This window comes from Lynx rufus, unplaced genomic scaffold (genome assembly GCF_022079265.1).
Source record: "Lynx rufus isolate CCGP_SWC_20201006 ecotype Redwood Valley unplaced genomic scaffold, mLynRuf1.p SCAF_6, whole genome shotgun sequence".
NCBI classification, from domain to species: Eukaryota; Metazoa; Chordata; class Mammalia; order Carnivora; family Felidae; genus Lynx; species Lynx rufus.
In genome coordinates this window covers 94361938-94375667 of record NW_025814878.1, presented here as the reverse complement: position 1 = coordinate 94375667, position 13730 = coordinate 94361938, and the positions used below count along the sequence as shown (strand labels likewise).

The window sequence follows — 13730 nt, the reverse complement described above, 5'->3', positions numbered from 1 at the left end:
CAAACCAAAGTGCCCTGAACTTCTCACCATATTTGGTGTAATCTCAGATATGGGATTCCTCTCCTGCCTGTTTTATTTTGGATAGATACATCTTAGATGTCCTCAGATACATCTAATTTTTTCTTGTATTTTATGTAAATAGCTAAAGTAACTAGTAGCCGGAGCACCTGGAAGGAAGTTTGATTGAAGTAAATGCTTTCTGAAATTGTTAGGATAGTTATGATGAATGCTAGAAAATGGGCAACTTGAAGTTTCAGATATGACCTACTCCTTGAAGTACGGAATGACCTTTGAAGATCTGGAGGCACTTATGATTTTCACTGGTGATAGCTTTTTTTTTTTTTTTAACGTTTTATTTATTTTTGAGACAGAGAGACAGAGCATGAACGGGGGAGGGGCAGAGAGAGAGGGAGACACAGAATCGGAAACAGGCTCCAGGCTCTGAGCCATCAGCCCAGAGCCCGACGTGGGGCTCGAACTCACGGACCACGAGATGGTGACCTGAGCTGAAGTGGGACGCCCAACCGACTGAGCCACCCAGGCACCCCTGGTGATAGCTTTTTATACAAAAGTTACAAGGATGTAAATACAATTTTAAAACTGCAGAATAGGGGCCCCTGAGTGGCTCAGTTAAGCGTCCAACTCTTCAGCTCAGGACATGATCTCATGGTTTGTGAATTCAGACCCTGCATTGGTCTCTGGGCTGACAGTGTGGAGCTTGCTTGAGATTCTGTCTTTCCCTCTCTCTGTGCCCCTCTCCTGCTTGTTCTCTCTCTCTTAAAATAATTAAAAAAAATAAAAAATTAATTAAAAAAAAACCCTGCAAAATGTTTTTCAGAATTAAACTAGCTTGAACTTACACATTAAACTGCCCAGAATATTTGAAACCTTAAACTATTCCAGTCTACTATCCCTGTGTGTAGCAGAAAACCAAGAGAGAGATGGGGACCAGGGCAATGACCACTCCTAGCCTCGATCGGAAAAAAAATGAAGAAAAGTTGTTCTTCAGTGTTATCCCAACTTCCACATCATTTTTTTCCCCTCCTTTTTTTGTGTCAAATGATCTGAATGCATTAATGTATTTTCTTGAATGCCATGATCTCCACCATAAACCTGCCTTCTTAAGGCAATACCTCTGTGCTATGGTGCCATCATTTTATTCTGTACCCTATTAAAAACAGCTTTCTGGCAAATGGACATGTTGAAAATATTTGAATGGATGTGTATCTCTTCCAGATATAGGATATAGGGATTTAACTTTAAGGAACTCTGATGTTGAGATCTGGACTACTAGAGAGGGACTGGCAGGGCTGTATGCGGGCAGAATTGTCGTCTCCCAATCCATCACAGCACATGAACGTGGTCGTCCACATGTTTCCTCCACTTAACACTGTTGCTGTTCAGGACATGCTGCAGCTGGGGACTGTATATTTATTAGAGAGAAACATTCATTAGAGAGAAATATAACATGAAGAAGAACATGGGATTTGGAGCCTGTGCTTAACACCTCCCACTTTGTGATATCAGACAAGTCTTGTCATGTCATTAGTAGACAGAACATGTTACTAACATCTCCATCACTGGATTTAGTCAAGAGAAAACATGAGATATTTGGGAAGTTTGGATTCTTTGTGGTTTGTTACATGCCACACTGAAAATGGACCAGTACTAGGAGTAAAACATTGGCTTTCCATACCTACATGTGTGAACAGAAAGTCCACATTAGGTACCTACCCATTTTATAAAATAATACACACATATACATATTTCATGAAAAATTCTTTTATTTAGGACATTCATCTGTATTTATATTATGCTTGTTGGCAGTCTTGGAGATTTTTAGTTTATGCCATTTAGAGTAGAGTTTCAGGGAGCTAGATGTGAAGGGGAGACATCTTTAAATACTTTAAAAACCTCCATGCCCCAGTTGTCCTACAGTTTATTTTATTTGACAAATGAGTATGATTTTAAGCCATTTGGACATAGAGGAGTATATTGTGAGCAAGTAAATAAGGTTATGGTAAAAATGAAAACTATGCAGGCACATTTTTGTAGGACAATGATGGCACTTCCATAGTAAAACAAGGTGGAAACATTTTATCAAAATGCAAATCAAACATTTTTAACCATGTCAATATTTTTTATTATTATCTGTAGATGGGGCACACTGAAAGGGGCACAAGGACGGAAAGAAAAATTTTGGGTAGGTACCTCTTTCCAACTGCATTTCTACTGTGATGTGACTATTTTAGAATCATCTGTGTCTCTACCTCCTGGTTTGTGTTATTTAGTCACTCTAAGTTACAGTGATACTGTTTGTAATAATGGTATTTTCTCCAGCAGAAAATTCTTTATAATCATTTGTATTAAAGTAACAGTTTTCCTCAGTTCCTCTTATTTCACATTATAAAAGAAGAAAAAGTGTTTTTTCTTCAAAGCAGGAATCAACAGGAAAACATTTTGTTTTGTTATCATCCATGTTAAAGTAATGGCTAGACTTCTATCATATGTCAGTTTTGTGTTCTCACATTATTTTTGCTATGGATGGTGCCTTTGTAATGTTAGTATCAATATTAGGTATTGATGTAAAGTATACATATTTCCCATAGTGGTAAAGTGCTTTATTTTTGCTTTTGCCAATTATAACAAATACATGTTCCTTCACTGAGAAAGAAACAATGTCTAGTATAAAAATTAATAGAAGGTTACACATAAGAAACATTTTAAAGAGGACTGGAACATATTATCTCAAATATCCAATTAATTACAACGAACTTTGATGAATTGTTCCAGGTCCTTTTATTATATGCATTTTAATTTTAATTTCTGCAAAAAGGCAGAAATAGAATGAATAGGTAATGGTAATTATTATGAAATTTGAATTTGAATATATACAGTAGAAGGCATATTATAACTTATAGACCTAAATATTAGGAGTGATAGTCATCAGAGTGACTCATATGTGGTCATCTCTTATATTTGTCTTGTTGACAAATGGAAGTATTTTGCTTTTAAGTAGAATTATGCTTCTTTGTATTTAAACTGAGATTTCTTGGAGCGCCTGGGTGGCTCAGTCAGTTAAGCATCTGACTCTTGATTTCAGTTCAGGTAATGATCTCATGATTGGTGAGTTTGAGCCCTGCATTGGGCTTTGTACTGACAGTATGGAGCCTGTGTGGGATTCTCTCTTCCTCTCTCTCTCTCTCTCTCTCTCTGCCCCTCCCCTGCTCTCGCTCACGTGCTCTCTGTCTCAAAATAAATAAACTTAAAATAACCTTAACTTTCTTAAATATCATTATCTTCATGAAAATAAAGTTTGCAGTAGCCAATAATTAACATTAATGCTACATAGCTAAAATTCATAATTTGTGAAAGGGGATATGTTGTTTGAATGCCTACAATTAAGTTTCTATATAGGATTACTACTAAATGAGTTTAAACAGTTATTCAGTATCATAATATCAGTATCATAATAATATAATATTTACAGGCAAAAACAAATAATTTGGTTAATGTATTGAATTCACAACAGTTTTTAGCATTTAGCACCTGATACACCTGATAGCTATTTGGGGAGTGAATATGAATGAAAGTGCAAACAAACAAACAAACAAACAACTTTCTGTGACCCTCTCACCTTCAACCTCATGGAGATAGAGCCTCATGGATGGTGTACACATACATGCACATGCACGCACACACAGACACACACACACACAGACATACACAAATGTACATATACTCGCTCATTCTCATATATTCAACACATACATGCATGCCATCCTTTTAGATTACTTTTGTTGCAATTCCTATCAATTCTGAACTTACTACTTATCTAAAATTTTCTAAGAAAACTATTTCATGGGCATAAAATCAGGATTTCTTTCTGCTGTGACTCTTTTAGATAAATTGATTAATATCAGTGGTAGGAATATAAGAATCAAATTTAAAAATTATCATACTTTATTAAATTGAACATTTTATTGAATTGAATTGAATTGAATTGAATTGAATTGAATATTTTCTCCACCTAACTGTATCCTCATCTTGGGCCAGTATTGTGTCTGCCTTACTAACTACTGTATCCAAAGGACAGAGCAGAGTGACTGGTACATAATGGGTATCTACGCAATGCTTGTTGCTTGACTGAATGAATAACATTGATCTATGCAATCAGGAAAAATTAGTCAGGTCACTAAAATAGTTTTCATTTTACATAAAAATTAATATTTGGGTTAATTAAAATATGAAATTCTTATTTAGTACTACTGTTTTGCAAGAATTATGAAGGGTCTGAGATGTTATCCTACTTGAATTAAGAAACATGGGTCAGAAGAAAAGAGTACTTTACTGATGCTTACATCCAGATCAGTAGCCAGATGTCACCACATAAGTCCTCACACTTCGGTCTGGCAGTGATAAGAGGCAACAATGTTTTTCCATACAAGTAGCAGCTGATACCTCATAAATGAGGGACAGAGAACAATGGATTTTCTCCATTTATATAGTGGAGACAGGCAACCTCCTCCTTTCCTGCAAGGAACAAAAAAAAAATATTCTATTAAAATGGGATGGAAAGGGCCCTATGTTCTTACCCTTTCCCTTAGGAGTATAAATATGTCTTTGCAAGGGTCAGATAAATACAGATAATGTCTCCAAATGCTGAACTTCATCCTTTTTTAACATGTAAAAACCAAGAGAGATAATGTTCCAGTACTCCTGGCACCATGGGGCTTAATTTAAGACCTTGTCTGGTCTCTGACTCTTTGGCCCTCTTGGGGAGATAAGAGAAGTTTTATTACCCTTTTGGATCAGATCAATTAACTAGACAAATGGCTACAGATCTAATTCTCATTGAATGTGAAGATAAAATATTTCTGACAGAAGTGAAAGCAAATATTCTGTGTCTCTATATCATATACACCCTTTGTGCACCAGTAGATTAGAGGTTTTTTTTGCAAGGGCACTGAGAAGTTCAGAAAAGTTTTATTGCCCCACAATTATATATGAACATTTTAAAATATTTACATGTAGGCCTATGATATAGTAAATTAAAAATTTAAAAAGTAGACGACTTCCACTACTGAGTAAAATTTAATACATAACAAGAAGCCATATATACCACTAAATAAGTTGAAAATAGTATCAGAATTAATTTTCCAAACCATATTTTTATTTTATTTTTATTTTTTTAAATATATGAAATTTATTGTCAAATTGGTTTCCATACAACACCCAGTGCTCATCCCAAAAGATGCCCTCTTCAATACCCATCACCCACCCTCTCCTCCCTCCCACCCCCCATCAGCCCTCAGTTTGTTCTCATTTTTTAAGAGTCTCTTATGCTTTGGCTCTCTCCCACTCTAACCTCTTTTTTTTTTCCTTCCCCTCCCCCATGGGTTCCTGTTAAGTTTCTCAGGATCCACATAAGAGTGAAAACATAGAGAAAGACAGATACCAAACCATATTTTTATAGAAACGAGAGAGCTGAATATGGGGACGATTTTCCATACTGTGAACATTCGGTAGGTCTGGGTTTAAGCTGAAGGTTACATTTCAAATAAGGAGAGAGAGAGAGAGAGAGAGAGAGAGAGAGAGAGAGAAAGAGAGAGAGGCCTCTGGGAGATAGAAAATCCAGCTGAATTAGAATTTAGATGAACCCCAAACACAAAGCCATCTCTTTCCATGGAATATTTAATAAGTTGCTAGAACAGTGTGAGTAGCTAAGGAGGGGAATGAGAAGGCAGAGTGAAATCTGCAGCCTTGAAGACATTGTAGTAGGAGTCCCACTGGAAGAGAGCCTGAAACACACACATCATAGGCATAAACCCCAAATATAGGAAGAAAACCAGGAGTGGAATGAGTTTAACAAAAGCTTATCTCCAGCCCTGACCTGACTCAGTTTCTGCACAAATTGAGGTGATTAATTCCTCACCATATCTCTTTAGGAGAAGAAAGGGCTAGACTTCTTAGGAAAATAATACCCAGGTCAATCTATAATTCTTAGGACAACATGTCCAGCTTACATTTAAAAATTCTGAAATATGTGAAGGAGAAAAATGTGACCAATAACTAAGGGGAAAAACTATCAATAGATAATACTTTAGATGTTGGCTTTAAAAGAGCCATTGTAAAAATCATTTTAAAAATATGGATGAAAGATGGAGACTTAAAAAAATTAATATTCATTTTTTGAGAGACAGAAAGACGGAGTGTGAGCAGTGGAGGGGTGGAGATAGAGGGAGACACAGAATCCAAAGAAGGCTCCAGTCTCCAAGCTGTCAGTGCAGAGCCCAACATGGGGCCCAAACTCACAAACCACAAGATCATGACCTGAGTTGAAGTCAGCTGCTTAACTGATTGAGCTATGCAGGTGCCCCATGAAAGACGGAGACTTTTAACAAAGGACTTAAATATATATATATAAATGAATTATTGAATTTGTGAGTGCAATGTTTGAAATTAAGAACTTGCTGGATGGGTTAAATGGCAAACAGAATTAGTGATCTTAAATAAAAGTCAATGAAAAAAAAATAAAAAAAAATAAAACAAAAAGGACGTTAGAGTGGGAGAGAGCCAAAGCATAAGAGACCGTTGAAAACTGAGAACAAACTGAGGGTTGATGGGGGGTGGGAGGGAGGGGCGGGTGGGTGATGGGTATTGAGGAGGGCACCTTTTGGGATGAGCACTGGGTGTTGTATGGAAACCAATTTGTCAATAAACTTAATATAAAAAAAAATAAAAAAAAAATAAAAGTCAATGAAATTTGTAGTACACAGAGAAAAACAATGAAAGAACGAAATACAGAACAATGTGAATACAAAGGGTAGGACACATTCAACAGTTTAACAGACATGTAATTGTATTCTCAGAAGGATTAAGAGAGAGAGAGAAAGAGAGAGAGGGAGAGAATGAGTCAGAATCAATATTTATTTATTTATTTATTTAAATTTTTTAATGTTTATTTATTTTTGAGACAGAGAGAGACAGAGCGCGAACGGGGAGGATCAGAGAGGGAGGGAGACATAGAATCGGAAACAAGCTCCAGGCTCTGAGCTGTCAGCACAGAGCCCAATGCGGGGCTCGAACTCACGGACTGCGAGATCATGACCTGAGCTGAAGTCGGACCGTTAACCGACTGAGCCACCCAGGCGCCCCGATATTTAAAAACTTAATAGCCAATAGTTTTCCAAAACTGAAGGACATGAACCCAAAAATTCAGAGAGCTCAATAAACTCCAGGAAGGAGAAATAAAAAAAACAAAAAACAAAAAACAAAAAACAAAAAAACTATGCCCAGGCATTTAATAATAAAACAATTGAAAGTAAATGATAAAAAGGAAAATTTAAAAATGGTAGAGCTTTTTAAATGATAGGTTAACCTCAGAAAAAATAGCCTAACTGATGGCTGGCTGGGGAAAGGATATCTTTAATAAATGATGTTGAGAAAAGTGTATTCACAAGCAAAAGAATGAAAGTGGACCCCTTTTTCACACCATTTACAAAAATTAACATAAAATGGGTTAAAGATTTAAGTGTAAGACCTGAAACTGTGAAGACAACAGGGAATCACTCCTTAACATTGATCTTTGCAATGACTTCCAGGATAGGACACCAAAAGCACAAGTGGCAAAAACAAAAATAAACAAGTGGATTACATCAAACTAGAAAGCTTCCACACAGCAAGACAAAAACAAAACCAAAAGTAACAATAAAAGTCAACCTGGAATGGAGAAATTACTTGTAAATTATGTATTTGACAAGGGGTTGATATCCAAAATATTTAAGGAACTCATACAATTCAGTAGCAAGAAAACAAATAATGAGATTAAAAACAAGCAACGAATCTGAATACGCTTAGTTCCAAAGAAGATATAAAAATGGCCAACATGTACATGAAACGTGCTCAATAGCACTAGTCATTATGGAACTGTAAACCAAAACTACCATCAAATATCACTTCACACCATCAGAATGGCTAAAATCAACAACACAAGAAACAACAAATGTTAGTGAGGATGTGGAGAAACGGGAACCCTCTTGCACTGTTTGGTGGGAATTCAAACTGGTGCAGCTACTCGGGAAAACAGTATGGAGACTTCTCAAAAGTTAAAAATAGAACTATCCTGTGATCCAGCAATTACACTACTAGGTACTTACCTAAAGAATACAAAAATACTAATTCAAAGGGATACATGAACCCCAATGTTTATAGCAGCATTATCTACAATAGCCAAATTATGGAAACAGCCCAGTGTCCATCAATAAATAGATAAAAAACATGTGCTATATATGTGTAATGGAATATTAACCATGAAAAAAGAATGAATTCTTGCCATTTGCTTTATAGCTAGAGAGTATTATGATAAGGAAAAAGTCAGCCAGAGAAAGACAAATACCATATCATTTTACTCATGTGTAGAATTTAAAAAACAAAACAAATGAGCAAAGGGGAAAAAGGGAGGGAGCAAACTAAGAAACAGACTCTTAACTATAGAGAACAAACTGGTAGTTATCAGAGGGGAGGTGGATGGGGTGATGGGAAAATAGGTGATGGGGATTAAGGAGTGCACTTGTGATGAGCACCAGGTGTTGTATCAAAGTGTTGAATCACTATATTGTATACCTGAAACTGGTATTAAATTGTATGTTAACTAACTGGAATTTAAATGCAAACATTTAAAAAATTAACACCAAATCCTTCTCAAACTTTTTCAAAAATTTGAAGAGGAGGGAACCCTCTGAAACTCTTTTTACAAGGCCAGCATTACCCTGATACCAAAGCCAGAAAAGGTCACTACAAGAAAATAAAATATCCCTGATGAATAAAGATTCAAAAATCCCCCCCCACCAAAATAGTACTAGCAAACTGAATTCAACAGTACATTAAAGTGATCATAATTGTGAACAAAAGGATTCATGCCTGGGGTGTAAGTATGGTTCGGCATAAGCAAATCAATAAGTGTGATACATTACATTAATAAAATGAAAGATAAAAATTATATGATCATCTCAATAGATATAGACAAAGCATTTGACAAAATTCACATTCTTTACTGATTAAAAAATCTCAAAAATTGGGTTTAGAAGGAATATACCTCAACATAATAAAGGCTATATGTGATAAACACAGAGTAAATATCATATTCAATAGTGAAAGATTGAAAGCATTCACCCTGTGATCAGGAACAAAACAAAGATGTCCACTCTTATCCTATTCAAGATAGTACTGGAAGTCCTAGAAAGAGCAATTAGACAAGAGAAAGAAACAAAAGGCATCCAAATCAGAATAGAAGAAATAAACTGTCTCTCTTTGCAGATGATATGATCATATATATATAAAATCCTAAAGACTCCATCAAAAAAACTATTAGAACTAATAAATCAACAAAGTGGCAGGATACCAAATCAACATACAAAAATCAGTTGTATTTTTATATACTAATGGTGAACTATTCTAAAAAATGTTTCATTTATGATAAAATAAAAAATATGTATACTTAGTATGCATTTAACCAAGGATGTGAAAGATCTGTATAATAAAAATTATAAGAAATTGATAAAAGAAATTAAAGAAGACACAAATAATGAAATGATATCCCATGTTCATGGATCAAAAGAATTAATATTGTTAAAATGTCCATACTACCCAAAACCATCTATAAATTCAATGCAATCCCTATCAAATTTCCAATGACAATTTTCACAAAAATGAAAAATATCCTAAAAGTTGTTTGGAGCCACAAGAGACTCTGAACTGCCAAAGTAATCCTGAGAAAGATTACTGGAGGCATCACAAATTTTGATTTCAAATTTTACTTCAAAATTTTAATAGTCAAAACAGTACATTACTGGCCTAAGAATAGACACACGGACCAGTAGAACAAGATCAAGAGCCCAGGAAAAAACCCACTTACATATAATCAACTAATATTTGACAAAAAGACCAAGAAGAGGCAATGGAGAAAGGATAGTCTTTTCAATCACTGGTGTTGAGAAAGGTGTTTAACCATATGCAGAAGAATGGAATTGAAACCCTATTGTACTCCACTCATAAAAATGAACTCAAAATGGATGAAAGACTTAAATGTAAGACCAAAAATTACAAAGATACAGGAAGAAAACACAGGGGAAAATCTCCTTGATGTTGATCCTTGCAAAGATTGTTTGGATATGACACCAAAGATGCAAAGATAAAAGCAAAAATCAACAAGTGGAACAAGGGCTTCTGCCTAGCAAAACAGTAAGTAAACTAAAAAGGCAACCAATGGGAGGAAACATTTGCAAACCATCTATCTGATATGGGGTTACAATCCAAAATATATATATAGGAACTCATGCAACTTAATAGCAAAAACCACACATAATCCAACTAAAAATGGGCAAAAGACGTGAATAGACAATTTCTCCCTGAAATAATACAAATGGCCAATAGATAGGTGAAAATGTATTCAATATCATTAGTCATCAGGGAAATGAAAATTAAAACCACAATGAAATATTACTTCGCACCTATTAGAATAGCTAATATCAAAAAGACAGGAGAAAACAAGTGTTAGCGAGGATGTGGGGAAAAAGGAACACTCATGCACTGTTGATGGGAATGGAAATTGGTGTGGCCACTGTGGAAAACAATTTGGAGTTCCCTCAGAAAATTAAAAAATAGAATTACCATATGATCCAGTAATCCCACTTTTGGGAATATATCCTTCAGGGCTTTTTCTGCTACGTTTACTTATGGTCAACTAACTCCCTTCCAATCTTCAGGTTAATCGTTATATACTCCATTAATGTTTTTCACCCCCTACCCCAAACACTTATTCAGGCAAGCTCTAAACCCCAGGAGACATTCTTGACCTATTCTAACTTTTTAGTTAATCTCATATTTTAAAATAAAAAATAAAAGTAGAAAGAAAATGTTTAATTCTTATTGAATTTACTTCCTGAATATTTCTCAAATACTTTCTCTATTTTTCTTCCTAGTCCTCCCACCCTGTGAAGACATCAGACTTACTGGCTAGTTTACTAGCTAGTCTCCCTGCCTCTTGTGTTTACCCTCTTAAATCCATCCTTCTCATATCACATGGAGTAATATCATCAAAATATAAATGTGTCCACCTTGCTCTCCTACTGGAAGCACCTTAAGACCTTGTCATCATTTTCACCATTATTTTCTCAGTATGTATTTCCTTAACTCCCTTTCAGCCTCATAACCCACCAGCCTGCTTCTGTTTTATGATCTAATTACAATAATTTCATTGCTTCATTTCAGGGCTTCATGCTGCTCCACGCTTTGCTGTTGCTTATGCTTTTACTGTTTTCCTTTACCTGAATCTCCTTTCCTCCTTTTTTTATCTGGTTCATTTATTCCCAGGTTTTAATATGGATCACATATAGCACTTCTTCCATGATGACTTTTCTGAACCACCCAAATAAATGAGATGCCCCTCAGCTGTCTTCAGTAGCACCCTGTGCATAGTTCTACCCGAGTACTTGGCTTATGTTGTTGTCCTTCATTAGTTTAGCTTAAGCTCCCTGAACACAGATAAGATATTATTTATCTTTGTTCCCCTGGTGCCTACCACAGAGCAAATCACATAGGAGACACTATAATTGCAGCTTGTCTGACACCTTTTGATATGGCATTACAAATATATGTTACCATTATACTCATGGGAACTGAGAGGTTTTATACCAATTCTAGTTATTGTGAACTTGAGTGCGCATGCATATTAAAGTAACTGATAAATAATATAACTGTTTTATTCTTATTTAGAAAATATTTAGCCTTTTAATAATTGTGATCTATAATAAGTCAAAAGCATTTAAAGCTACATGAGTTCCTTGTGTTTTTTAGTCAGGATTAAATATCCAACTATGATATTCATCTTCTCTCTCTCTCTCTCTCTCTCTCTCTCTCTCTCTCTCTCTCTCTCTTTTCTGCAGATTGCTGCCAATTCCTGGGGAAAGTCATGGGGAGAGAATGGCTATTTCAGGATTCTTCGAGGAGTAAATGAATCTGACATTGAAAAGTTGATTATCGCAGCTTGGGGCCAACTGACAAGTTCAGATGAACCATAACATATCATTAAATTTCCATAAGGCCATGCACTTAAGTAACCCCTTAAATTGAAATTAAGCAAAGTAAGGTTCTCTGTGACAGTGGAATCTTTGTCTCTCCACATTGTTATTATAATGTGCCTATTTTCTTGTTTCACCCCAGGCTCCCTGCTTCTGCTTCCTTCATATCACTAAGTATATAAAAACACTAACAGAGGACAGCAGAGTAGCTAAATGGCTTTAAGGTTCTCTGGCTGTCTTTTTCTTTCTCTCAAGATAGTATTCTTTTTGACTTTGATAGTTCACAAAAGTGTAACAGTGCTTGTCTTAAAAGTTCATGGTATTCCTTTGTAGAAATGAAGTAGTTTCTGTCTTTAACAAATGAGGATTTCAGACCAAAAAAAGCAATGGAAATACCAATTTACCATTTTCATGATTTTGTTTTCAGGCAAATAGTGCTGTCTTTATTCAAATCTTGCTGATAATTTGCCAAAAGCAATGGAAATAGATTAATTGTTTCTCTCAAAAAGCTAACATTTTGTTTCTTTTCATTTGTCTTAACCTAACTTGCAATCTTAACTAAAAAGGAAAGTAACTCTCCATAGGAAATAACTATTCCTTATGGTAGTTTACTCATTATACTGTGTAATGGCCTGTGCTCTAAAGAGGATGGTGTCTGGGAGGGAAAATTCACACCTCCTCTCTTGGTTCTTTTGGCTGGTGTACTAATTAAATTAAAAAGGACAGAGCAACAGAAAAACAAATGGAATTATGTATATACAGGGGCCCCATAAGAATATGAGACTCAAACAGGGGACTGAAGCAGGCAGCTTTTATACCTCTTAGACAATATAAATAAATACATACATACATAAATTTCTGAAGAATTGACAAGACAAAGAAACCTAAGTTTGGGTACTAATTAGTGAAGAAACTAAACAGACCTTGTTTACATCATTTTCTCAGCCCTGAATATCCCATCCCTGGTGATCAGAATGTCTGTTTGTTTCCTGGTTCAAGGAGGGTACTTTTCACATAGGAGATTAATTTGCTTTTTTCAGGGGGACAGAGAGGAGTGTCATTGTACTGGCTATTCTCAAACAACTTTAATTCAAAGTAATCTGTATGTCAAAGTGGCATATTCTGAGGCAGCCTGGCCTGAACCCCATCACTGGTTAAGTAATGGGAAATCTTAGAGGCTAACAATGGAAGTAGAGTGTTAACACACACACACACACACACACACACACACACACACACACACACAATTTTAGAAGCCAGTACACTTTGTATAAGGTCTATTTAAAATGAGTTGCAAAGCTGTATTTGGAAATATAACATATTTACCCCTGAAAACAGCAACCTGATGCCATGAGTCAGAAAGAATAAATAGACTTTTATCACAACCATTTCACAGTTCAGTACTCGAGATTCTAAAAAGTAAGCTAAATTGGCACTAATTTGCATCTAATTTTTATTTTAGTTCTCTATAGTCAGAGAAACAAAAATAGCATCCTCATAACGGGAAAGGATAAAATCTTTTAATAATTCACTGGCATCTTAAATGGCAAACTGATAAATGAAAAAGCAAAGCTGATCAGTAAGTGAGCATGGCCAATTATTATTACAACGGTGGGCTATCCATGGTCTTCAACTTCTGGACACTCTGTC

The 13730-nt window shown here is 35.5% G+C and overlaps 1 protein-coding gene across 1 annotated transcript in view; it reads left to right on the top strand.

Moving 5' to 3' along the window:
• The window catches only part of TINAG (tubulointerstitial nephritis antigen), an 84000-nt gene extending 71920 nt beyond the window's left edge, over positions 1-12080 (top strand). The window contains exons 10-11 of the mRNA XM_047103195.1: positions 2158-2203; positions 11946-12080. Of these exons, the coding sequence (XP_046959151.1) occupies positions 2158-2203; positions 11946-12080 (181 nt within the window). The remainder of the gene's footprint in view (positions 1-2157; positions 2204-11945) is intronic.
• The last annotated feature ends 1650 nt before the right edge of the window (positions 12081-13730 follow it).